We start from the raw sequence: 27024 nt of genomic DNA on the forward strand, positions 1-27024 counted from the left end.
ACTTAAATCCTTCAGTACTCAGTGGAACCTCTAAGTTAACAAGTTAGAAACCAGAACTCCAGGATAAACTGAGGTCGTTTTTGTTTTTTTTACACAAGCTGTAATTTCCATCTGTAAAATGAATATAAAGGGGGATGAAGGTACCACAGGTCAGAGGCAGGGGAAATGAAGGGGGGCAGAGGAGTAAATGGGGTATCCAAGAGGGGGATCGGCTGCCTGAACAGTTAGATTTCGGAGCATAAATGGGTGGGCTTGGATGCTGTAACGCTCCTCATCATCGTTTGTGGCGTACAGGAGCTCCCAGGAAAGGTTAGCCCACTGACCCCGAACGCCCTCTCCGTTCAGACGGCCTACTTGCACCAACTGCTCCTGCAGGGACAGGACTCTGCCTGTGTAGGTGCCCTGTGGAAAGAAGATGGTTCTTCTGAAAACAAGTCCAGAGACTGAAACCATGTCATCATACATTTGAACTTATTACAGCAGAATGACGACGCATCAACTGCACAGATGCACCTCAATAAAGTGGTATATCGGAAAAGTTTCCAGTTTTAAGAGTAAAGATCATACATTTATTTAACAAAAAGTGATTATTTAATATATCGGCTTATAACAAAACCTAATTTAGAATATGCAATTTTTAGTATAGAAGTACGAGCCCACTGAACAGCATTCCCATCTACATAACTCCATAAGAATCCAATGTTCCTTTTGCACGAATAACTGCATCAATGCAGCCTTGGGTCTGCTCTCAGGTTGCTTTAACAGAAACCATCAGCTCTTCTCTTCCTCCTGACAATCAGGCATCCCCAACCTCGGCCCTCGAGGCCCGCTGTCCTGCAGGTTTTAGAGGTTGCCCTGCTTTAGTACAGCTGATTATAATGATTGCACTAGACCAAAAGCCTAGTAATCAGCTTTTAATTAAAATCAGCTGTGCTGGAGCAAGGAAACCTCTAAAACCTGCAGGACAGCGGGCCTCGAGGTTGGGGATGCCTGCTCTACAGGGTTGAGTCACCTGTTTGCAGGTAAATAAGAAGGCCCAGTAACACAATGCTCAGTGAAGCAGCTTTATGAAGCTCTGGAAGTAAGGACAGGTGCAAATTACTGCTGCAAAATACAATCAGCATCTCCATAAATCTTGACAGATGGATGTTCTAACTTTGGACTAAATAAAACACATGGGGAGATGACAACTTCTCAAACTCTTCAGTTGACTATGCTGCACAATCCTCTCAAAGATTCATTAACTCATTAGCTTGTGCAACTTTCCATTAATATGCTTAAAGACACCATTCTAAGAGCAGTCAACTTCTTAAGCCCTGAGACTTAATTACATTTTTATGTTTACTGCATTGCCGCAACATGATATTTTCATATAAAAAGAAAGATTTGGCTTTTTATTATCAAGCCATAAAATTAAGCACCGCATTTAATTTTAATTTCTCAAATAGCTTCTTATTTGTATTCTAATTAATCAAGATGCACATCTATGTGTTTAAAATGCCTTAGCACATATTTTTAGTTACCATGGTGAGGTCATGTCCCAGAGAGAACAGGAAGGGCTTCTCCTGAAGGACACTGTCATGCCAGCCTTTTTCTGTCACCAGGCCAATGTACCAGTCCCTCTCATATTCCTCTAAAGTGCTGAACAACTCCTCTGGGGACTCCATCGGCCCCAGGCTCGCCTGATCAAACAGCAGCTTGAAACTAAACCTGTGGGAAAATAAAATCAGAGGCAGAACTTTCATAGAGGCTGTGGTCCTATCAACATGGGTTAAAGTCTGCGTATCCTCAACATGTTTTCTACCTGAACGCCTGAAGTGTGAGCTGGTAAAGTTCTTTGCTTGAAGACAGCCAGTCCAGTCCCTCTGTCCACGGCACATCTCCACAGTAGAGCCTGTAGATATAACTCGGACTGGTGAAAGCAGTCTCGGCCCCCACAGAGATGAGACAGGAAAGAGCCACCTTCACATGGAGCTCCTTTAAGACCTCGTCCTCCTTCAGAGCTTTTGTCGTGTCTTCTGAGGTCTCCCCCTGTGCAGCGAGGCCAAAACGCCCCAAGCTGAACCGAAACCATTCCTCCGGGAACAAAGGCCTGAGCAGCAGTAAGCGAGATGGGAGTAATGGTGCTGTCCTCCACCCTGGGGGTAGGTTGAAAACCTCTGACTGGGGACAGCTGAAGTTCGGATGAGGACTTTCTCTAAGGACCTCTGGGTTTCGGCCTTTGTCCACAGCTGGCAGCCCGATACCGAGTCCCAGAGGCTGCAGTGGCTGCAGTGCAGAGAGGGCCATGTTTTCAAAAAGACTGTCCATTTCTACAGAGCCTGGCAGGGAGGCCCCGATCTGCAGTACTGAATGCCCAGGCTGGGCCTCTGCAGTGACTAATGCCACGGTCCGTCTGGCTGGTTGAGGTCCGAATAGATCATCCTCATCTGACCAGTCTCCAAAAGAAGTTAAACTAGAGCTATCCTGTCTGAACCTGAGAGAGGACATGTTGGATTCTACCACAACAGCCTCAGATGGCTGGTTACAAGTAGTCTGAGCTGACTGGGACTTCATACCTCCAATGCATGACCCAAGCTCACTGCTCCACAGCAGTCCTTTATGCCTCTGCACACAATACCGCAGGAGTAACCAGATCAGCACTTTCATGAAGTCCTCCTGAAGTTTCTTTAGGTTGTCATGGGAGTCAATGATGCCAGAGAGCACATTTCTGGCATCAGAGTAGACTCGAACCGCCAGTGCAGCACAGGGAGTGAGGGCGTTGCCCCAGTGGAGATTAAAGCCCTGGGTGAAGCCAAGCCTCTCTGGGCGCTCAAAGGCAGCCTCAAAAACCTCATCCACCCTACGGGCCTCCACTGTGTGGCAGGACGTCTCCTGCAGCTCTAAACCCTGTAACAAAACAAAACACCTCAGCGTGTGTTCCCTTCTTTCTTGTTTCATTCCACTTTTTTTAAAGTGGACCATTTCACAACAGATGTCATCTCAGTGCACTTCACTGAACAGGGTTATATGAAAGAAAAGGGTGACCAGACTAGCCTGAATGTTTTCATAAGATGTTTAAAGTATGGATTTAACATCAATTTTAGTCACAGGAATTTAAGTCATTTAAATAAACACCTAAAAAAAACTGAGAAATTACATAGATTTATTTTGATTTGTTCCTGACTATTGATTATCTGGGGTGACCAAGACCTTCAGAAGCTTGTGAGTCTGGTATGAGAATTAAGTATAAATTTCAAAAATCTAATTAGTCATTCCATAGTATAGAGAAAAGTTTACAAAAAGAGAACATTAAAACCCCCTGCCAACATGCCCAACTGCTGTCCAAGCAGGTCCATCATGAGAGCAACAAGATATTAAAACTATCTTAAAAAACCCTTACATGTTATCAAGGATGATGTAAGTCCACACCTGTACAGTCGCAAAGAGACTGAACAAGCTGAACCCTCATGGGTGACATGAAAGGGATAAAAAACTAAACAAAAATCTAAACCACAAAGGCTCAATTGTAATTTATGAGGAAGAAAGGCATGCAAAAAACAGGACTTCTCAGAAAGTGTTGTAAAACTTTATGTGGTAGCAGAAAAGAGGATATACTGGGGATATAAAACCCAGTGCTTCATTCCAGAATTGCTGTAAAGTAAGTAAGTGTTTTTTCCTACCAAATCCAATTAATCGATTTCGCTTAATTTTCATAAAAAAATAAATAACATATCAGGGGAGATTGATGTTGATTGTCCCAAGTACTGGTTGTCACATTTATCTGAGGCAGCACAAGGCACATTAAAATAATATTTGGATTGCATCGTTGTAAACCATTTAAGGCCCCGTCCACACGAAGACGAACCCTGGCCTAAACGCACAAATTTTTCACCAAACCAGCCTCTCATCCACACGAAGCCGGCGTTTCGGGGGTCTGTAAACGTTCTTTTTTTTATTCAGCCTTCAGAGTGGGAAGACTTCGAAACGCCGTTTTCGCGTTTCCATCTTTACGCTCTAACTGCATATTTTTTTTTACAAGCATGCGTCATAGCGTCGCCTCTAAACACGCATGCGCGACACAGTATCACAACAACAATGGCGCCGTTGCTGCTCATGCTACTCACCCTGCTGTCGGGCTTACAACAGAATCTTCGTCTTCTGGAATATCTCCAGGAAGAACAGAGCAATATCGACGACATAGTTCAGCACCTGAATTTGACTGAACCACGAAAATGGACCCGCAGGGCAACCATGTATAAATATTAGTGCGCATGCCCAACATTTCGTCGCCTATTTTTGCTTTGGCACGACAGCGCCACTTACAGGCCTGGCATACATTTTGCAGCGTTTTCATGCATTCGTGTGGACGATCACATTTATTTTACGTCTTCGTCTTTACGGCAAACGTTTTGGAAAATATCAGCGTTTCGTGTTCGTTTTGACTTCGTGTGGACGGGGCCTAAGACTGATGATCTTGTTAAGGAACGTTTCAGTCTAAATATTGTTTTGATGATTATGGAAACCAACAACATTCCCCCCTACTTTCAAAGAGTAGCTGTTATTAAAACATTCCCCTCTTTTATATGTGTGTGTGTGTATTATCTATGAAACCACAGAGTAACTGACTTTGCGTCCATCCCTCCTAATCAAACACATTATTTAACAGGAGAAAGGAGGAGATCTCGAAACACCTACAATGATCCTTAAAAGAAGGTCTTAAAAGAAGCGGTACCTTAACATTAACTGTACAGTAGCCATATCCTCTCTCCAGTATCATTATCCAAACCATACGGTCCTGGAAACGTCCCAGAAAATGAGAGCCGGGGGCCACAGAACCTTCAAATGGAGAGCACAACATGAGCCGTCAGTGCAATGAACACATAAAGAGGTATGACGTATTATCTGAGGTCAAGAAAGAGGGGAACACACAGCATGCACTCAACCAAAACAAACCAATGTATCCTTTTTATTTTTAATTAGCCTCCCCTTTGTGGACAAGGATTACATGTAACGTTATAAAATATACTATTACTTTATTAAACACAAGTTAATGAATGGTCTCCTAAAGATCAAAACTAGGGCTGCAACTAATGATTATTTTGCAAATCGATTGATCTGTTGATCTTTTTTTTTTAATTAATAATTGGATAACCAAAGGTTCCTCAAAAATGATTTTTTTTTTTTACAGAATTAAACCAGGTAAAACTAAAACTTTCCACTTGCGCAGTTCTGGATAGAGGATATTGACAGACAGAAAAAAAATATAAAAATAAAAAACTTGTGTATACAGACTCTAAAACATGCTATTAGCAGAAAGAGCAACCCACTCAGAGCAGTTTTCATACTTCAATTGTAAAAAAGAAAAAAAAGAAAATCTACTTTAATTTTCCATACAGGATGAAAAAGCAGTTAAACTTTGCAATTACCGTCAAAACAATAATCTATAAATGGTAAAGAGACAATTTATCAATGATTTATTATTTATTAATGTCTGATTCATTTATAAACTGCATTTAAACCATTTATAAAAGGTAAGTAGATAATTAATTAAAAAGTTGAATCAAAAATAAAGACTAGATTCAGGTCTCAAGTCCAGATGTTAGGGTTAGCTATACTAACTTGGCAGGGCAATATGATCAATTTAACTTTTATAAATGCACCTTTTTAGATGCAGTCTATAAATGATTATTAATCATTAGGAAACTATCTGTTAACCAGTAATAAATAGTTTCTTTACCATTTCTAAATGATGATTATTGTAAAGTGTTACTGAAAAACCATTTTTGTCCATGAATATAGTCTTTTCCTACAGAGTTTTAGCTTCCTCTTATCCAAATTTTGTATATTTTCTTTAATAAACCTTCTGTTGTCTGCAGTGACGTGCGGTCAGGGGAGGCAGGTGAGGCAGTGCCTCACCAGCCATCATGGAAAGAAAGAAAATATATAATCATAAAGTAATTTAAATTGTTATATTCATCCGGTGGTTTGTACTAAAAAATATTCATTTTTCATGTAGCTTCACCAATTTCGATTTTTATTTGTTCAAAATCGCTGAATTTTCTTATTTTCCCATTCAAATGCTTGGAAGCGATGCCGGTGAGGCAGCAGCGAGCTCTGCCTCACCTTGGATTGCGCAACCCCTGGCTCTGCGCTGGCTGCAAAGCGGAGAGAGCATGTTGCTGTACGGCGTCAATAAAATGGTTTAAACAAATGTAATATGTGAACTTATTTCTAATAATTTGGCTTATGTATATAATGTACAGAGCTTTTTGTCACCAACTGTGTTTGTGTAACGTGTTTCGTGTAATGAGCGATTATAAACGGCAGAGAACAAGTTCGAGGTGAGGCAGGCAGTTCTCTTGCCTCATGGCAGGGGGTGCTCAAGAGACTGAAAACATAAGGCAGGAACAGGACGGATCAAGGAAGGCTTTCTTCCCTGGCAGTGATCTCCATTGAGACAGAGAGACTTTTAAAACTGAAGGAAGATAAGGAGGACTTCTATTCATTTATAAGTAAAGGTAAGACAGTAATAACATTTATTTTGTTTTGTTTTTTAAGGAAATGTGTGTTTTGTGAGCTACAGTTTGTACGTATGTGTAAGGATGCAGAAGTGAAACATAACCTGTAAACTGCTGTCAATCTATGCATCTATTTGCAAATCTGATTCTGATGACGTCAGTGCCTCACCAGCTATGAACCTCACCGCACGTCACTGGTTGTCTGATTTTTAATCCATCAATCAAAAAGTAATCAACAGATTAATCGATTAGCAAAGTAATCGTTAGTTGCAGCCCTATTCTGGTCCTCAGCTTTTCCAACTGTCGTCTTTGTTTAAGACGGCGGGGGACTTAAATTCCTGCAGACGGAACACAGACATTCATTTCACCACAGACCCACAGCAGTGCAGTAAGGTTAAGAAAGCTTTTGTTTTACTATGACTAGTGCCTGCGTAGCTCAGGGATAATGTTGCATCCCATTATGACATCTCCGAATAGTTCCAGCCTCTACATCATGATGGAAAGCGACAGACGGAGCAGATTCCTTTCCTGCTCACTGCTCCATAGCCCCCAGTGTGAGCAAAGCAAAGGAACAGTACAAACCGCCCTCATTTGACCGAGAGCTACCTAACAAGTCGTCGTTCCAAATATTACATCCCTGCCACAGCTTTAAAGCTCATGCTAAACAGAAGACATTCTTAATCAGTTTTGAATAATCCATCCAAGAATATCAACTTTTTGTCCATATGTTATTTTTCCCCATTAAATCCTTTTTCATTGCGCACAGTTTATCCCAGCAGCAGTGTAGCGCAGCCTCAGAGTATTATGCAGTTAATGTTGTGGAAATATTCAGATGTAATGAATACAGATCAGAGCTTTTTTTTTTTTTACGGGTCACTTCACAGGAATTCAACGGGATGATGTAAGCCCGCATTACTGCCAGGACGTCAAAAGGGGGATGCTTCAATGCTTACTCTGCTGCTTACAGCTCCCACTTAACCCACAGGAGTGTTGGGTCACTGCAATTTATAGAAAAAGTCAAAATACACTAGACATATCTAATAAATGATCTCCTTAGCTCTGTGCGAGCTCCTTTTTGTGCTGGGGTGGAAGGTAAACACCAAAACTGAGGGAAAAGAGCATTTATGCCAGCTATTATTCTTGTATTGTTATTTTAGTATGCAAGCAGCTGTATCGGAAAAAAAAAACATACTATGATTGTAATTCAGAATACAAAATAAAAAGAAATGGTATGAACAGAAAATTTGAGAAAATAGCAAGCACAACCCACTAACCGAGTGAACCGCTCGCAAAGGCCGTCCTTAAAGCAGAGGCCAAGCTTCCACTCATCTGCTGGTAGAAGACGGAGTCTGGACAGGGGCAGGCGGTACCCACTTGGCCCGGCCAGCTGCGCTGAGGTCTGGGGAATCCCACGAGAAAGATAGGCAGAGTGAAAAGAGGCAGCAGTGGCGCAGAGAGCAGGGCGGAAAGCATCACCACTGCCAGAACCAGCGGCCACAGGGATGCGTTGAGGGCTAGGAGAGTTCCGGCTGACTGACGACGCTGTTTCTTCTCTGTCCACGACGTCACCAGGACAGTGAGGGTAAACTTCAGTTTGGCCAGGAACTGACTGAGTCTGTCCATCAGAAGGCCCACCTGGATTACCAATGAATACAAACTGGTCAGAACATCTATCTCATCAACTACAACTACTGAGGAGCTCATTTTGTTCAATATTTTAAGAAATCTTCTATTTCATCATCTTCAATAAAAGGTTTAGTAAAACACATCTAATACATGTATTCAAAATTTGATGCATTCTTAAAGCCTGCAAAAATATTTATTTATTGTTTTCCAGGTCCAAATATGGTTTATTTAAATCATAATCTTAATTTTAAAGGCAACAAAATTCTATTTTTGAGACAGGCATGAAAAAAATCATCCTTCTCAAAAGAAACAGTACCACATCTATAGAACGTTTGCTTGTCTTAAAACAAGTGGGAAAGTGTTTGTATGCTCAGAGCAGATCTTTAAAGAAGGTGCAATACAATTTGCCTTTGGAATTCAGCAGACAATGTGTGCAAACCTTTTTTTTCTGCGCCTTCATCAATTTGTAGATTATATTCCGATGACCAAACCAGGCAAATTCATGGGTGGAAGATATGAAAATGCAAACATTTACATTATCCAAAGCGCTTTTCTCGAATTAAAAAAATCAACTGCAGCCACAGTTTTGGCATCTTTTTAGTCAGGCACAAACTCACGCCCCAAACAGAAATTGGAAAGAGATTCTGTGTGAATGTAAATAGACTTTAAAAAAAATAAAATAAAAGGAGAATAATATGAAAGTAAAAAAAACATCTATTCAGGTAAGCACAAATGAATGCAGGATGGCAGACAATCATACAATCAAATCAATTTTGACTGAACTTAAATATTGTGGAACATATATAAATGATCTCAAAAGAGCCTTGGGAGTTTTTCCTTCATTTTTATACACACTACCATTCAAAAGTTTGGGGTCACATTGAAATGTCCTCTGAAGGGAGTAGTATGCACCATTGTAGGAAATCTTCAATTTCTTAGCAATTTTTTTACATGAAATAGCTTTCATATCTAAGAACAAGAATAGACTGTTGAGTTCAGATGAAAGTTCTCTTTTTCTGGCCATTTGGTCAGTTTTGTAGCTTCTGTAACGAGCTAAACTGTTTTCAGATGTGTGAACATGATTGCACAAGGGTTTTCTAATCATCAATTAGCCTTCTGGGCCAATGAGCAAACACATTGTACCATTAGAATACTGGAGTGATAGGTGCTGGAAATGGGCCTCTATACACCTATGTAGATGTTGCACCAAAAACCACACATTTGCAGCTAGAATAGTCATTTACCACATTAGCAATGTATAGAGTGTATTTCTTTAAAGTTAAGACTAGTTTAAAGTTATCTTTATTGGAAAGTACAGTGCTTTTCCTTCAAAAATTAGGACATTTCAATGTAAACCCAAACTTTTGAACGGTAGTGTACAATTGCCACCCTGGGGGTTATAGAAAAAGCAAAACAATTATATTTTTTTGACATTTCTTTTTCTTATATTTAATTTAAGTAATTTCCATCACTTCATCTTTCAATCTTATTTTTTTACTTTTGTTTGTAGAACTTGGAGATAGGCTATCTTTGTAAAGGGTAGCCTATTAAAGGGGAGGAGCCAAACTGGTTTGCATATCTTAACATTTGCACAGCAATCTTTGAGATCACTGGCAACATGCCCACTGATTGTACCTACTAAAACTATTGAAAAAATTAAACATGAAATTTATTGCCCCTTATTCTACCTCTTTGAAGATCAGGCCCTCATTTTTTACAGCCATTGATTATTACACTGAGCTTGATTAGTTAAGAGTGTACAACTAAGAACAGAAATATATCACTCTGAGGTACGAGATACAAAGGGGTGGATTTAAAAAAAGAATCTACAATTTGAAAACATTTAATCTTCATAAAAAGGTTTCATTATCAATAATATTGATTAATAACACAATAAACAAGGCAATACAATAAGAATTATCATTAATAAACGGTAAATATATTATAGATCGTCAGTAGATGTACCAAAACATAAAACCTTTTGATCTTACCACAAGAAGCTGTACACCAGTTCCCAGGGTGTCCCATACAGGGAGGCTTTGATTTCCAGCTGCAAGCTGCACCAAGATCACCACTACCATCTGAAGGAGGGCATCTTCTGAGCTCTGCCACACCTAACAGGCAAACAAAAAAACACTTCTAAATGATCACATCTAAATAACCAAGAAAGATATACTGCTAAATGTAAATAAGAAGTCAACATTTTATTCAAAATAAAACAGATTTGGCCTCTCTGAGTATCTAACACAGGTTATTAAACATGACAGCTGATATAAACTTTTGATTTTTTTACTTATTGCTTTGTAAGCTTGAACATACCCCTCTAAAGGCTCGTGTCAATCCCACACTGATGGGGACACTGTGGAGCGACTGCAGAGATTTATCCATACACAGAAAAGCTATCATTGCAAATGGAGAAACTAAAATGAAACACACAGAAGGTTCTTGTCAGTTGTTTTTCTATGCAGATGTTTAAACAAAGCTTTTTAATGTATGAAAGTCAAAGAGGTGCAGCTAGATGCTCACCCAGATAAAGGAGGACTCTTCGGATTGCAGCAGCTACGTGAAGCCCAGTGTTCTTTTGCTTGAAGCTCTGCACATTGGACAATCCTTTAGGGTACAGGGGATTCAAGAACATTCCTCCAACTATGTAAGCGCCCTGGATCTCTCTTAGACCCCAGCACAGAGAGAATAGTGTAATAAGGAGGTAGCTCACAGGACCTTGGGGTCCTGTTATTAAGTCCTGGGACTGAGTTGAAGCAAAAAAGTGATGCAACAGTCCCGCCTCGGCCAAGGCCACCAGCAGCAAGCTAAAATACAAGAGCAGCTCCCTGCAGCAAAGAGTCCAGCCAAAGGAAGTGAGAGGAAAAGTTGATGACCCCGCGCCGTGAAGTCTGTGACCCCTGAAGGGGATTCTCTGGCGTCTGCAGAGTGTGCAGACTTGGCTCAGGTCCAGGCTCAGCACAAATCCAGCAGAGGTGGAGAAGAGGACCACAGCCAGAGGTGATGGGATGAAGTAATTACATACAGCTACGCCAAAGGACACAGCAAACATCAAAAGCAGCCTGTGGGATACAGATCAGAGATACATCAGCTTTAATACCCATCTGATAAATTCACCGGGAAGTTCGTTTCTTTTTTTTTTGAGTTTTTACAGCACTAGTGGCTGTTTTTTCGGATAGTAGGCTGACAGGAACGGGGATATGAGAGAGGGGGTGAAACATATGGCAAAGGACCAGAGGTCGGATTTGAACCCGGGTTGGCTGCGTCGAGGACTGGTCGTGAACCAGTTTTGCTGGTATGTTTCCGCACTGTCGGTCTGGAATTTCTAGGGAAGCATAGCAGATTCCCACCAAAGCGTTAGGGGGAGCCTATTTGAGAACACGCAGGAACTTCGGCGGATGGTTAGGAGAACTTTGGCGGCGCCGGCGGGAGTGTTTATATCCCAAAACAACAATGGCGCTTCTGCAAGATATCACGGTCACAGAGATGGATCTAGAGTTGCTAGACATTGAAGAGGAACTGGTTCTGTTAATGGAGTTGGCAAAAAGACTGATAAACCTTTTGTTAGTTGTTTCTGGGTTTCTAAACATGGCGCGCCCCGATACCAATTCGAGAAGGACGACCAGACAGACAGCCGGAAAGGCATACCAAAGACCAATCAGAGCTCCTTTTTTTCTGCGCACTTCTACTTGAGGTCTGCGTGGGTTTGCGACCGTCCCAGGCGTAGTCAGGATTTTTTTGGGGGGCGTGGTCGCGCACTGAGACAGATTTGATGGTTGCAGAGGATATGCGTCAGAAGCATAAATTGGCCTGAAGGCCTCGATACATAGATTGTGCTCGCTAACCACTGCGCCACCAGAGCACGCCCATAAAGAGATAAGGTTGATACAAACAGATACAGGGTTTTAAAAAAGTATCAAATTCAACACATTTTAATCTTCTGTTGTCAGAAATCACATCATAGTTAGAGTTAACCTGTTTATTTAAACTCTGTTTAAATACGACTGACAACAGGGTGACTATAAGCTGTGTACTCTATGAATGTAGCTTAAGAAGGCAACTGAAGCAGCTTACAATGAGAGGGATGGAGATGGAGCAAACATTTGAAAAAACCTGGTCTGATTAGAGGAGAGCCGAATTAAATATTTTGGTCTACATTCAAAACGGAGAGAAAACTAATATGGCTGATCTCTGTGAAGAGCCTATTTGAACCACAGAGGTGACATCTTTTTATGGGAATGCAGCGACAGGGAATCTCTCTCAAGCATATCTTATGTTAGGGTGTCCCAAAAATCTAAATCTAAAATCAATGAGAATATTTACCAAGAATAGAAAATTAAAATTGACAGAGATTCTCCAACTAATCTGGCTGAGCGTTTTTTTTTTCTTAAATTGGCAAAATATGTTGATGTACAGATCTGGTTGGGAGTTATGCTCCAAACTCTAGCAGATGTAAAGGCAGGGCGTGCAGGTGGCACAGCGATTAGCGTGCATGACCCACGGCTGAACAGAGTTCGAATCCAACCTGCGGTCCTTTGCCGCATGTCTCTCCCCCTCTCTCATACCCCCTTTCCTGTTAGCCTACTGTCGCCACCAGTGCTGTAAAAAAAATTAATAAATAAATAAATAAAAGATGTAAAGGCAGTAAAAGGTAGTTCTAAAGTTTGCATGGGGGCCTGCATACTTTGTTGGGGAAAAAATATATTGCTCCTCTCCAACCAGATTCTTTTTTTGTTCTGGCTTTACTTTTTTGCCACAACTTAATTTTTCAGATCAAACAAACATTAGTTAGTGAATCGTTAGCTTCAGACTTTGACTAGATCATTACAAAAGGATCAATTGGTCTTTCTGAGCATTTGAAAGGTGGATTTGCTGTTGTGCTTTGGATCACAGCCCTGTGTTTCAGACATGAGCTGATGGCTTAGCATCTCCCTCAGGGATTTATTCATTAATTACTGCAGGTCATCCAAGTCCAAATAAAACAAAGTAACTCCAGACCATATCAATACCATATACTGCTATAGTTCACTTGCTCTAAAATGCTGTGTTTTAGTTTTTCATTTCTACAGTCATTTCTACATTTCCATAACACTCTTGGGTGTTATAAATATGTTGTTTTTTTTTTACCGTATTTTAGCAACTATAAGGCGCATATAAACGTCTTTTTTTCCCCTCAAAATGTGCGGCGCGCCCTATAGTGCGGTGCGCCCTGTGTGTTGTTACTGCGGACGTTGTTGAGACCGCCATGAGAAAGTTAAAGGGGGAAGTGTGGGCGTGGATTGGCTGCCACGCAAATGGAAAGAAACTGCAGCCTATGGTGATTTTTAAGAGAAAGACTTTGCCTAAAGAGACTTTTCCAGCTGGAGTCATTATTAAGGCAAATGAAAAGGGCTGGATGGATGAGGAGATGATGAAAGAGTGGCTGAGGCAGGTGTATGTAAGGAGACCAGGTGGTTTTTTCCACGCATCACCATCGCTGTTAATCTGTGACATCGTGCCCATCTCACATCGTGAGATGGGCACGCATGGGCCGATGTGAAAAACAAGGTGAAACAAATAAACGCTTTGCTTGCTGTTATTCCGGGAGATCACAGTTTCATGAAAAGTGGAAGGCAGCGCCGGGCAAGTGACGCCACAGTTTGTGGATGGATTGTAGATGCTTGGGCTAACGTGTCTGCTGGCACTGTTGCTCGAGCTTTCGCAAAAGTCGGCATAATTTCTGAGGAGCCGCCCGGCACGGAAAGTGACTCTGACAGCGAAGAAGGGGAAATTAGCATGTCTGATTTAGTGCAGCTGTTTCATTCAGAAACAGAGGATGATGACTTTTATGGGTTTGATTAATACTTTGTAATAAATACATGAATAAAGCACAATTATACTCAGTTTTGCTCCCGCTCTATTTTTAAATACGCAGTAGAGGTATTTAAACGTACTAGAGGATATGTACGGGTATATAAAACCCGCGCTCTATAATCCGGTGCGCCTTATGTGTGTGTTAAATACAGTAATGGCACACATAACTGAGACTGCGCCTTTTAGTATGGTGCGCCTTATGGTCGTGAAAATACGGTAACAAGCATTGAATGGGATGTTATTCAGAGCTGCTTTTGGTCAGCAGCAGTTTAGGGTTTGATGCCTTTTTTTATTTTTATTTTTTGCTCAGTCTGATTTTACTGAGGAATCGTGAATACATGTTCCTTTATGACCATCTGGGTGACTTGTCAGTGTAGTCTTTGGTCATTTTAGTTTCCTGGGGAAGGTTCTCCATTGCTCTATGTATTTCCTTTTGTGGATAACTGTTGTCACTGTGGCTCACTGAGGTAACCTCTTCTAATTCTATAGATCAACAGAGATTGTTTGCCCTTTGAGAGAAGCCAGTGTCATGCAGTCAGAAGGGAAATGTATTGATACTTCTGGCAGTAACTAAATGTGGTTAACACATTTAAATTAAGATTTAATATGGGGAGAAACTGTATTTTTCTGTATTTGTATGGGTGTATTTTTCACCTGAATATATTAAAGCATGATTTTAAAATGTTTTGTTTGGGGTTTATTTTATTTTTGGCACGTACCTGATGTTGCTGGACATGGGTGAGCCTCCAAGGCCAAACACAAGAGTCTGCTCCATGCCCCAAAGGAGCAAGGCATCCAGTGGAGGGAGAAGCCCCAGTGCCCATAACAGAGGCAGGAAGACAAAGACCACGTGTAGAGTCTGACTGGCTATCTGGAGCTCAGGGACAGCATAGGAGAATCTAGACAACAGGGAAAAATTAGCACCACTGTGACAGAAGAAGCTGAGTTCAATAAAAATAACCCAAGTTTTTTTCTTTCTTACCTGTTAGCCAAGTCTACAGCGATGAAGATAAAAATGTAGAGCGGCCGGGTTAGTGGAGTGATCTCATATGTGTCCTGAGCCTGAAAAGTAGCCGTCTCTGCAGCTGTATTAATGATGAGGGAGTACTCAGCTATACACAGAGTCACCCAGCTTAGAACAAACACTACAAGAGATGCACCAGTGCTGCTATAGAGAGCCGTCAGTCTGCCCAGGAACACATACCATGTCCCACAGCCACAGAGGACTCCAGCTAAGACTGTATGCAGGACCACATTTAGGCCAAACCGCTTCCCAGGAGCAATGAATCTGACAGTCTCTGGACTCACGCAGTGGGTAAACTCCACCTCCTCCTCATCAACCATAATGTTGGGTGCACCAAGCCTCTCCACCACTGAGCCACTCTTTCGTGCAGCATACTGGGCCAGGCCCTGAACACCCACTGCAGCAGCAAACATAAGCATACCAGAGAGAATGGCGGCGTAGAGCTCCTGAAGCAGCTGCAGCTGGCAGAGCAGTGTGCCAACACCCCCAAATAGCCATGGCGTCAAAAACAAAACAGCCTGATTGACGTATACGTAAGGTGGAGCACAGTAGCCTAGTTTGAAGCGAGGACCCCCCAATACAGTTTGGGGGAATCGCTTCCAGAAGAACTCTTGCTTGTACTCGTTAAGAAGGGGCACATCTGGCCCCATTCTGACCATTCCAGAAAGGGTGGTAGGTCATCTCCACAGAGCAGGAGGAGGGTTCACATTCATCATCTCAGTCATTAAGGAGGAATGTTCTGAAATTAAGAAAAATCTTCAATTAGGCTAAAGAGTATCAACAAAGAAAACAAAAGAAGACTCATATTACAGTTATATCTGGTAAAATGTGCAGGCAGAGAAAAATAGTTTTAAAAAAATCAAACAGATTTAAACTAATCAGATTTAGCAGTGGAGAAAACCAAATGTCAGAATTATTTCCAACCTGATCACATTCCAATTTAAAGGTAAAAACATACATCATACAGAGACACTACAGTATTTAGAAGCACCGATTTAAAGTTCAGAGAACGTTTTTAAAAGAAGTGATGCAATGATCAACAATCAAACTTCCTTTACCAAACCTTTGTTGCAGCTTCTTTTGATTTCTGACCTTCAATAAAGATGATTTTTGATTGAATCTGGGCTATAACACATGATAAATCAGAATAATGTCCTCCAGATTCTATTATACAGATAATATTTCTGAATCTTAAAATCTCCAGCGTCTTAGAATCTCCAAGATTTTCACCATTTATGCATAAAAACATATATTCCCAACCTGTATTGAAAGAAATCCTAAGTACATTTTGCCTGACAGGTTAATAGACTGAAAATATGGAAGGTTCTTAACCTTGATGCATTTAAATAAAAATCACTTGGATTTTGTTTTAGGATTTAACCTGTCCGTGCCTGTTCAGAGTTAATGAATGAAAAAATGTAGATGTAGGCTTATCAATTTGTTTCACCTTTACATGAATACATGTATAGTACATGCTTTACCACAGCAGCAAGCTGCATAGATGTTTGCCCAACTTTGTGATCAACTTTTTATTCAATTGTTCAGTTAAACAAATGCTGCAAAACTGGTCTGACAGCAAATCACAAAAGGATACAATTACAGATAAACCAAAAAAGTAGTAGTAGTATGGAAAGTAATTAAAGATAAGGAAGTGAACTATTCTTTGTGAATAACTGAGCTGATGTCAGCTTGACTGAGCATAAGCTAAATGATTTCAAATACATCTGAACGAAGGAAAGTTATAGAGAACAAACGGCAGCAGAAGTTTGAGAGAATAAAAGAAAGTAGGTTTCCTTAGACTTAAACAATTTATTGTCATTAAAGAGTGTATGCAAAGCTAAATTTTGTTTTGTACAGCTTTCAGACAGTGAATGAGCAACAGCTTAGCAATGAAATGAACATTTCCATTTCTTAAAGTGCAGCCATGATCAAATGTAAACAGTGTTGGAAAAGAAAACATGATGCATCAACATGGAAGTTCAGCGCTTTAATATATACAGTGCAAATACACAGTATTTTCCTAAGCAAAAATAAAAACATAATCAAAGGAATTGAGATTTACCTAATTGATTGACGTGCGTTTTTTGTTACTATGAAATGTTTTTCACAGAAAATGTGTATAGACATAAGTAGTTTTTAATAAATAATTGAGAATTAAGTATCTTATGTCCAATACACTAATGGAAAGTTAAGGGAATAAAAAGAAAAGCTCAAAATAAATGTGTATTTTAGTCATTTTTAATTGAATTCATTAAATAAATCATATTTTATGATGCATTAAGATGGACCTGTACAAAAAGCATGTCATGAAAAGTATGTGCTTCTATGCTGCCTTGCCTGTTCTTCATCCAAATTAGAGAAAGAAATTCAGTCTAAAAGGTAAGATAAATGTGTTTGTTGCTGTATTTTAACAAAGAAGTATTCTTGTTTATACCGTTTTTAACACAAACAGCAACTGCTGCTGAGAGACCAGAACACAACAGAGCAACAGGATGCTCTGAAGGGAGCTCACCTGTGATCCAATATCATTACATTCGCAACACCATGGTGACCCCAAACAAGCTGCTTTGGTATATTATGCGAAGGTTTTTTTTTTTATCAAACTGGAGGTTTGCTAGCTCTGTGGCTGAAATAACGGAGGCAGAAAGCTCTACAATAAGCTAACTTTCATACAAATAGCCGAATAACAAACAGTTTTGTACAGCGAGAGATCAACTTACTATCAGTGGAAGGAAGACCAATAGCTAAGACGTTTTCGACGAAGTATTTTTTTTTGGTTTTTAGAGGAAAAGTGGCCCGCAGTTCCCAGTTTTAACATAGCTGCTGGCTAACCGCCGCAAAGCTAGCCAACATCAGCATGATGCAAAGTTAAGCTTTGACCAATCACACTGCAGCAGTTAGGATGGGAGGAATCTGATTGGTTTAGGATTTTAACTCCCGCCCAAAGAGCGCCGTCCGTTTATCAAGCGAACAATGAAAACAAAACATCTCAAATCCGTCTGATCTGTCAGTGTTTATATCCCAGATGTGTGTTAACAATGAAATACATTTTAAAAAAGTTTTATTATTTAACGTAATTTATAAATGACGTTTTTGTTTGATTTGGTAGGAAATATTAAAAACAGGATTTTAATATTTAAATGTAGCAGCCTTTAACATGACTTTTATTTATTTATAATTATATGTAATAAATAATGAACAAAGAGACCTTGGAAATTGAGGTGCTTTGGCTTTCTTACACTCCTGTACATCAACTTGTCATTTATTGGAGTAAACTTGTACAAAGCAGATAAATACGGCTCAAAGCAAGGGCGTAGGTTTGATCTCAACTTTGGTAGGGACACAATTGGTCTTAAGTTGAATTGGTCTGATGTCATTGGTCCTAGCATTATGCATGCTCCTATTTCTTTTAAGCTTGACGTGAGCATCGGGGCGCATTTCGTTTAAAGAGAAAACAGCATTTTTTGCTACTTTTATACAAATTTTATGAGAACTACACAGACAAGATGCTGTTTATCAATGTTTGAAGCATCAGTGGCTCAAAATAATATAAAATTGGGACAACTTAACACTTTGAAAAGGGTTACATTGAACTTACCAATGACTAAGACTGAAGGTAAATATGTGCCTTTTTAACCAAACATAGTCTAAATATGTCTGTTGTATGTGTATTTATGAGGTGCTTTCTTTTGAAGAAATAGAATTGTGCAGAGATAAAACCCTCTTTTATTTTTTTATCAGATATGCTGATATTCGCTGTATTCTAAAACAAAGCAAAATAACATATTCAAGGGGCTGCAAATAGATTTATTGTATTTACATGGGCGCTGGAACTATAAGAGGAACTGACACTGAGCATTTCAAATATTAGCTTCAATATAAAAGTTGTGAGAAAAGAAGCGAATGCTGTAACAACACTGTATTGTAAACTATAAACATGTTTATTGGTAGGGACAAGCAGGTCAGGCCAAAATTTTGGTAGGGACATGTCCCTATGGTCCCTATGCAAACCTACGCCCATGGCTCAAAGGCAGGTTATTGTTAATGTCACCACACCATATTACACATGATCTTATTCCAGACAAATGTTAACATATATCTTACAAGAAACGTTAGTCAAATTTGGCCCTGAAGATTTTTGTGTATGAATAATTCCAAAAGAGGCTTGATAATATTTACCTGAATTGACTATTTAATTTAATGATATATTTGAGTACTCTTTTGGATATAATAAAGCATTTCTGATTTGACGAAAAGGTAATTACTAATATTGAGACTGAGACTTTTTTTTTCTTTCTGTATGTGCTGGATTAACTCACATTTAGTGTCATTCTTCTCTTATTCCTCTGTAGTTAAGCTCCCTGACTGACAGTTTTTAATTGCTGGATCCTCTGCCCTGCTTCATGTCCTAATCTCTTTGTGTTATTCCTGTAAGTTTCCCATCATTATTATAATTAAAAATATTCATCATTATCTTCCAGCATTCCTGTTTGTATCTTAGTTCCACCCTAACCCCATATATCAAATTACATGATGTGCGAGGGACGTTCAATAAGTAATGCCCCTGATCCACTTCTTTGATTTGATCGACCTGAAATTTTTTATGTGAAATTATTTAAATCTCCATAGATTAAATAGCAAATTACAGCTCTGAAACAATTTTGGTTTCTGATTTACAGGTGTTTAAACTGAGTCAGGTCTGTGTTTTTGCATTTGAAAGGACGCACACAACGGGAGACTTTTGATCAAATGAAAGTAACTTATAGTGATAATGTCCTATAATATAACCTTGTTATGCAAGGTCATATAACAGGCATCATAACCATAAGTTACTTTACTTTCATCAAAAGTCTCCCGTGGTGTGAGTCCTTTCAAATAGAAAAACTGGATCACTGCTCAACACTCAACAGGCTCCATTTCAGACTTTAAACACCTGTAAGTCAGAGACCACAAATAGTTCAGAGCTGTTATTTGCGACTTAATCTATAGAGATTTAAATAACCTGACATGCAAAATTCGGCTGGATGAAACATCTGAAAGTAATTCAGGGGCATTACTTATTGAACACTACTCGTATATTTAGCCATGAACAATATATCTTGCAAATTATTCTTAAAACTCCTCCAGGTATGGCCAGGAAATGATAACTGACTTTTGATAACTAATTGTATATATTTACTTATATCTGATTAATGGAAAGTAGGTAATTTTGGAAGTAGTGTTGCATTTTTTATTAGGAAAGTTTAACCCCTGCCTAAATTAGTTGTCAAAAGAAAGGAATAGAAATAAGAGTTAACCCTCACCCTGGAACCCAAATCTTCATGTTTGTGAGAAGGAATCAAAATGGACCTACTTGAAATAAAACAACCAATTAATTTTATCACCAATAAACTAAAAAGGCTATTTATTTTGAGGGTTGCAACCAATTTAACTCTTTAGCCTAAATGTTTCTCAACTCAACTCACTCAACTCAACTTTATTTATAAAGCGCTTTCAGTCAGCCAAAGCTAAAATCAAAGCGCTGTACAGGTCATTTGAGCAGATTATAAAACACAATTATCACCACAACACAGGACAAACTCAAAGATTAAAAAAACAGTAAGTTACAGTAGCAAGCAAGTTTTGTTCACAGAACATAATTAACTGAAGTTGCAACATATTCTATTTTTGGTTTCATTTTATTTATTTATTTATTTTTCAATATGAGACTCAATGGTAGTGCACTTTATAGCATTGTTGCTAAATGTCCTGTTTTTGATTACAAGGAGTTGGTGTGTTCACTCCTGGTACTCTGGCTTAATTCCCTTGTCCAAAATTATGACTGTTAGATTGATTGGTGTCCTTAAATTACCCTTAGGTGTGTGTGTGTGTGTGTGTGTGTGTGTGTGTGTGTGTGTGTGTGTGTGTGTGTGTGTGTGTGTGTGTGTGTGTGTGTGTGTGTGTGTGTGCACATGGGTGTATGTCTATGTTTTGCCCTGCAATGGACTAAGGACCAGTCCAGGTTATACCCTGCCCTTTATCCATAGGCTGCTGGAGATGGGCAGATATGTGTATTCATTAGCTGTACATTTTTTTCTATTTCATTTTAGTTCTTGTTTTTTTAAGTCTTGTGTGTACCTATACACTTTCATATCATCTTAGCTTCGCCTCTAACACACACAAATTAAATTTCTAATCTATTTCATCCTAAATTCATCAGAAGCATTTTATAATATCAGCAATAGTATCATCAAAGTAAAAAAAAAAAAAAATAGATGTAAATGTAAATAGTGGTTATTTATATTGATAGAGTAAATGAAGTAAGAAGTTTTTCTTTCTATATAATGCTATTTCTGACATCAAAAAAAGAAATGATTCTGTAATCCTTCTAAAGCAACACTTTAAGAAATAGTTTGCAGCCCTTAAGTCAAGGAGAAATAATCCAAATGTCATGATTTACTAAAGGCTGACATACAATTACATAAAAAATAACCATTTGAAAAACAAGTAAAAATTGATTTCTGGCAAATTTGCAAGAAAATTGGGTACTTCACAGTTGTTTTCTTGTCCCTTTTCTTCCTCCTTAAAGAAGCAATACATTTTGTGGGATTGAAATAATGTGATGAATGACACACAAGTTCAATACTACAATAAATGACACGCAAGGACAGAAATGAGAAGTGGTTAAGAGTTTACGCTTCAGTGAGATTTGCTCTCATCCAAAATATCTACACAAAATAGAAGCATTTTCCCTTTTCATCCTAATTGTCCGTCTCCAGCCGTTTTTTTATTCCACAGGAAACAAATTACAAGAAAATGACAAGCGACAGCAATAATTCAATGACACACTTCAAAAGAGGCAATATGGCAAGACAGGATGTATTTGTGGGAATAAAAGAAAATGAACTTGGAATATAATATGTACCTTTTGAGAACAAAATAATTTAGATTTTGTTGATGACTTGCCGAGGGACGCCAGCAGCAACTAAACAGCTTGAATTTATAAACCCTCAAGCAAAACATTTATGAACTTTATGTGAACTGGTGGACAGGGCCAGATTTAAGAGGATATGGCCCACTGAAGCAGAGTCACTAATGCCCTATCAATGGAAAGTTTCCTTTATAAGTAAAAATTACCATATTTACACGTAAGCTTGAAGGTTTATGTATCTACATGAAAATAGACAAGTCTACAAAAATGGTATTTTTTACAAACTTGAATTTGTTCTTAATAAAAATGGCAAAATGCCCTCATCACCAAAAAAAAAAGAAAAAAGAAAAGAAAACCAAAAGGTTTAAGTAATTATTACAGGCATGCATAGCGAATGCATAAATGCCTGACTACAAAAAGCAGATTTCAATGATTATTTGAGCACAAGCTGTTTGACAACATAACGTAGGATATAACAATTCAAAAGGTAACACATCCTATTCAGTCTTAAGGAAATAAATAAAAAAAAATCTGGAAAAAAAGAAAGTGAGATTTATCAATCTGGAAAAAGTTTGATTAGAAGTGATTTCCAAAGGTTCAGGAGCATCAATGACTTATCCAGACAGTCACAAAGGAACCCAAAACAACATCTAAAGCTCTATGGGCCTCTTTAGCCACAGTAAAGGTCACAGTTCATGGTTCAACGCTAGAGTATAACCCATGTTAAATGGTTTCACGCTGCGTAAGTATAACCAGCCCTTTATAGGCTAAATCACCCTTAAGAGACTGGGCAATGGGACCTAGCATAAGAGACCACCAAGTCCAAACCACTGCTGATTGAAAAGAAAACAAAGACCTGTCTCATATTCAACAAAATAGATGTTTAGGAAATATTCAATGGACTGATGAGACAAAGCTGAAACATTTAGTACTTATTAAGTCCCATTACATTTTATGTGAAATAAAACAAAAGCCCCTTATAGCAAGAGTAAACCTTGTGTCTGACAGTGTGATGACCTCTGGATGCTTTGCTGTTTCAGAACATCAACAAATTCTGAAACATTTTCTGATGAAATTATTCATTTTGTCGTCCACTGGGAAATCCTGAGGGAGAAGCTCCTCCCATCAGTTTGTGAACCTAGCCAAGTTATAAGTCGCAGGACTACTGTAGGATCCTAAGCATGTTTGTAGTAAGTTATAGCTAGTTATAGTTATAGCTTTTTGGTAGCCTAATCAAAACGTGGTTTAAAATTGCTTTGACATATTACCAAAAAGACAGTCAATGATGGAAAGCTCCCAAATTTGGCTGCATCAAAACCATTCTGCAAAGATGGATGGTTCATTATCTTTACAGAGTTATAAAACCTTCCTTACATAACAAATAGTAGATCGCAGTCAATATCACCATTAGTAAAAAGAGGGAACTATTTTGTCTGTCAGCAGGAGGGCTCTCAGATCTATTGTATTTTCCTTTGTCTTAGGGTAATAATGACTTATTTTTTATAAGACAGTTGGCTGTTGTGCAATTTAATTATATTCATTGCCCACCCTGGTAGGGATGTTAAATATCTTATTTAATCAGATTTTATTTGGACTTTTATATATTATGTATGAACACATATGAAAGTGTGAATCAAGCTCAAATCTTGGTGAAAACAGATAATTCTGCACGTATATATCGAATAAATTCACCACAACTTCTGATCAAAATATAAGAGTTGATTAAAAAAATCATTGAGTTCCAAGTCAAACACATTTCAGTTAAAAACTCTCGAATAAATGTACAAAGAGGAAGGGAAAACATGGTTGAAAACCATATCACAGTTTAGCATGGATTTTGTGTTTGAGAATAAAGGTTTATGTTGAAGAACTTGGGATGTAATCAAATTAGTTTTTCACTAATTTAGAGCAATTGGAATGTTTTCAACCAAATCACAAGGCAAATTCATGAGGTGAATAAATATTATTTGGCCAAATAAATTAATTGCTTAATCAGGAACCAATAGCCTTTAGTTAAATTATTCTTTACCCTCTTTGAATGAGCCAGCAGTGAATAGACATGAGGATTCCATTAAATGACTTTTGGTCATAATAATAGAAATATATTGAGCTTATAATAGAACACATGAACATTAACATTATATCAGTGTTTAAACCTTTTGTGAAATCAAGTTTGTTCAAGCGTTTTTTTCACAACAGCCAAAACATATTACTGTAGCATAGCGTACCATGCGATCCATCCTGTTAGCTTTGTCTTTAATCAACAGTAAACCCATGAAATGATCACAAATATGTAAAAGCCATATTATTTAGCTAGAAAATCTGTCCCTAACAGTGCCAGACCATGTTCCTCTGCCCATGTCAATTTTAGAACGTTTGACTTTCCTCCAGCAGCAGCTTAGTTTGGCAGGCTCACAGCGAGGGGTCTTCCTATGTCCCACGTGGCTCACACCAACACGAAAGGCTTCCTTAGAGGCTTTAACCTCCAGCCCGGCTCTGTAAAGTCTGAAACTTATAGAAAATGTTGCAAAAATACTGTTTTGCTGCAAGTTGGTTATAAGATGTAAAACTACATGACTTAGTCCTTGTCATTCTGGAGATGTGGGCCTTAAGTCTGGTGCAACTGTGTTGTCCCTCTTCCAATGTGAACCACCGGGCAGCTTCACGAAAAGAGAAAGAGATCTGTGTGCTGTGGTGTTTTACTGTACTCAAACTCTGTAGGGGGGCAAGACACTGTGGGAGGTTTTCTATGGAGTTATCTGGGCTGAGAGGGGGTTGCAGAGCAGAGAAGGGGGGTCCACAGCCATTATATTAGCAAAACCGCATCCTCTTCACCAGTGAACATGTTAAGATGAAACATGGATATTCAATATGTCCCAATATGTCCTAAACCTACATCAAACATAAAGTAAATGTCAATAGAGTGGAAATGAAGTCCCAGAAATAAAAATATAATTTAAATAAATGTCATAGTTTTATATGATTTTTAAAAATTGTATCATGCTTTATATCCAGTGTTTGAAAATGTTGTTCTATAAAGAAACAAAGTCATAAAGAACTTTTTTTTAGGTAAGGTTAAATGTATGGCAATGTACAGGCGTGAAATGAAGGTAAATTGGTGCAAAAGCACAAACCGACTAAGTTTTCGGTAATTTAGATATTAAGGATCCGAAGTGGAGCTGTGACATAATAGATTGAAATTATTAGGACTTTTTAACCTACACAATGAGAATCCAACAAATAAAAAAGACCTCAGCTGATAATAATTTTCTCTGGCAATGTAAAGAGTCCAACCATTCAGTAAAAAGTACATTTATAGTTCAGACCAGCAATGTAAATAAACAATGTAAAATTTCAACCGCCGCAACCTGATAGGGATTGAGGAGATCCTTCTGTGGTGAAAGCAGAGACTGCTTGTTCTTTGCCCAGGCTAAAGTCACAAGGGTGATCTTGCAGACTGGAGTGGTAATTCCCCTCCATAAGAAGGGGAGTCATAGGTCATATTCCAACAATGGGGGATCGCAGTTCTCACCCTCCCCAGGAATGCTTATGCCATGGTGCTGGAGAGAAGAGTCCGGCTGAACGTCGAACCTTGGTTTCAGGAGGAGCCGTGTGGTTTTGTCATAACGTGGAAAGCTGGACCATCTCTACACCCTCTGCAGGGTGCTTGAAAGTTCAAAGGACTTTGTCCAACTGGCCAACTGGGCTTTATGGACCTGGAGAGGGAATTTAACTGTATCTTTTGTGGTGCCTAGCAGATGATCCCCAGGAGTATGGAATCCGGGGGCCCTTAACAATGGCAATCTGGTAGCTGCATAAAAGGAGCAGAAGTTTGGTCCTTATTAACGGCACCCAGTTCCCAATGAACGTTGGACACTGGCAGAGCTTCCCTCTGTCACAAATCCTTTTCTTAACCTTTGTCTACTGGATTTCTAGGTGCAACCAAGGGCCAGAAGGGTCTGGTTTGGGGACCAGTGGATTTGGTCCCTGCTCTGGTGGATAATGTGGTTTTACTGACTCTTTCCTTTCTGCACCTACAGAATGTCCTCAGGTGTTTTGCAGTTGAGAACAACGTGGTTTGCATGAAGATCAGCTTTTATGTGAGTAATTGCTTCTTCTTTGCTGAGTGGGCTATCTAACCATGTTGGCAAAGGACTACTATCATTTTAAGGTCCTCCACTTTTATTCTGGAGTTAAATCATGAGTTACGCAGCAGAAAACATTTATCTTTTTTGAGGCACAGAAACTGTCTCCTTCCTAAATAACATGATCTCTGGACATTCCGGTATGTTTTATTCCTGCTTATATAACATATCTTGAACAAATTAACATGGCCCTGCAGCTATTTGGAAATATTACACACTGCTTCTTTGTGTGATTTTTTAATCACACAAAGAAGCAGTGTGTTTGAGGTGTTGCCTTTCCACAAATGTACCTCCATTAAAATTATACATGTTAACAAATCTAAAAGAGGCTTACAAGGCGATGACATCATAATCTGGGCTTTTCAACATTGTTTTAAGGTATAATCATCTTTGTTTCTCTAAACATCTGGATTCTAAAATATATCTATATTTATAACTCCATCTTTTATCACTTAGCAAATAAAAATAATTGTTGTAATCTTAATGGAACAAAACAGGAGACATTTATTTTTAATTTGCAGAGTGCAAAGTCCATAGCATAACTATCACTGGTAGCTTCAGCATCATGCATCAGACAGTGATGTTACACCTCCAATTCACTCCTGAGGCTTGAACCTGAGCAGATCACAGTGGAAACATGCTCCATTCAGCAATTATTCACAGTCGTAGACTAATGGTGCTCTGAATCTACAGACACAGCAAATGCAAGGAGCCACTGGACCAGCAGTAATGTGCTCTATACAGACCATGCGTTTGTCTGTGATGAGGGCGCTACTGGGGGAAGTGTGCATCATCTATAACTGATTCACAACATGCACAAACATCTCTAATTATGAATCTACATTACAAGAGTGTCTCTCTCTTCTCTCCCCGTCTCTCCTTCTCCCTCTGTAGCCTCAGCTCCATATCAGGCCCACAAAAACATAACCTGTCACATTCCATCCCATTAAACCAGCTACGAGC

The 27024-nt window shown here is 39.0% G+C and overlaps 1 protein-coding gene across 2 annotated transcripts; it reads right to left on the reverse strand.

Moving 5' to 3' along the window:
• Positions 1 to 83: 83 nt before the first annotated feature.
• Positions 84 to 17763, reverse strand: pcnx4 (pecanex 4). Of its 2 annotated transcripts, none has more exons than XM_038286215.1 (11): positions 17727 to 17763; positions 14965 to 15745; positions 14702 to 14881; positions 10653 to 11191; positions 10446 to 10546; positions 10118 to 10240; positions 7775 to 8135; positions 4715 to 4818; positions 1805 to 2889; positions 1524 to 1710; positions 84 to 402 (listed from the first exon to the last, which is right to left on the reverse strand). In XM_038286215.1, exons 2-11 carry the CDS (start codon positions 15663 to 15665, stop codon positions 151 to 153), a joined length of 3633 nt encoding a protein of 1210 aa, XP_038142143.1. In that variant the 5' UTR covers positions 15666 to 15745; positions 17727 to 17763; the 3' UTR covers positions 84 to 150. The 2 variants fall into 2 exon arrangements, with proteins under 2 accessions (XP_038142143.1, XP_038142144.1); XM_038286216.1 differs by lacking the exon at positions 17727 to 17763 and adding an exon at positions 17519 to 17672.
• Between the last annotated feature and the right edge of the window lie 9261 nt (positions 17764 to 27024).

Source organism: Cyprinodon tularosa, unplaced genomic scaffold, assembly GCF_016077235.1.
Source record: "Cyprinodon tularosa strain WSP-4 unplaced genomic scaffold, ASM1607723v1 ctg222, whole genome shotgun sequence".
Classification (NCBI taxonomy): domain Eukaryota; kingdom Metazoa; phylum Chordata; class Actinopteri; order Cyprinodontiformes; family Cyprinodontidae; genus Cyprinodon; species Cyprinodon tularosa.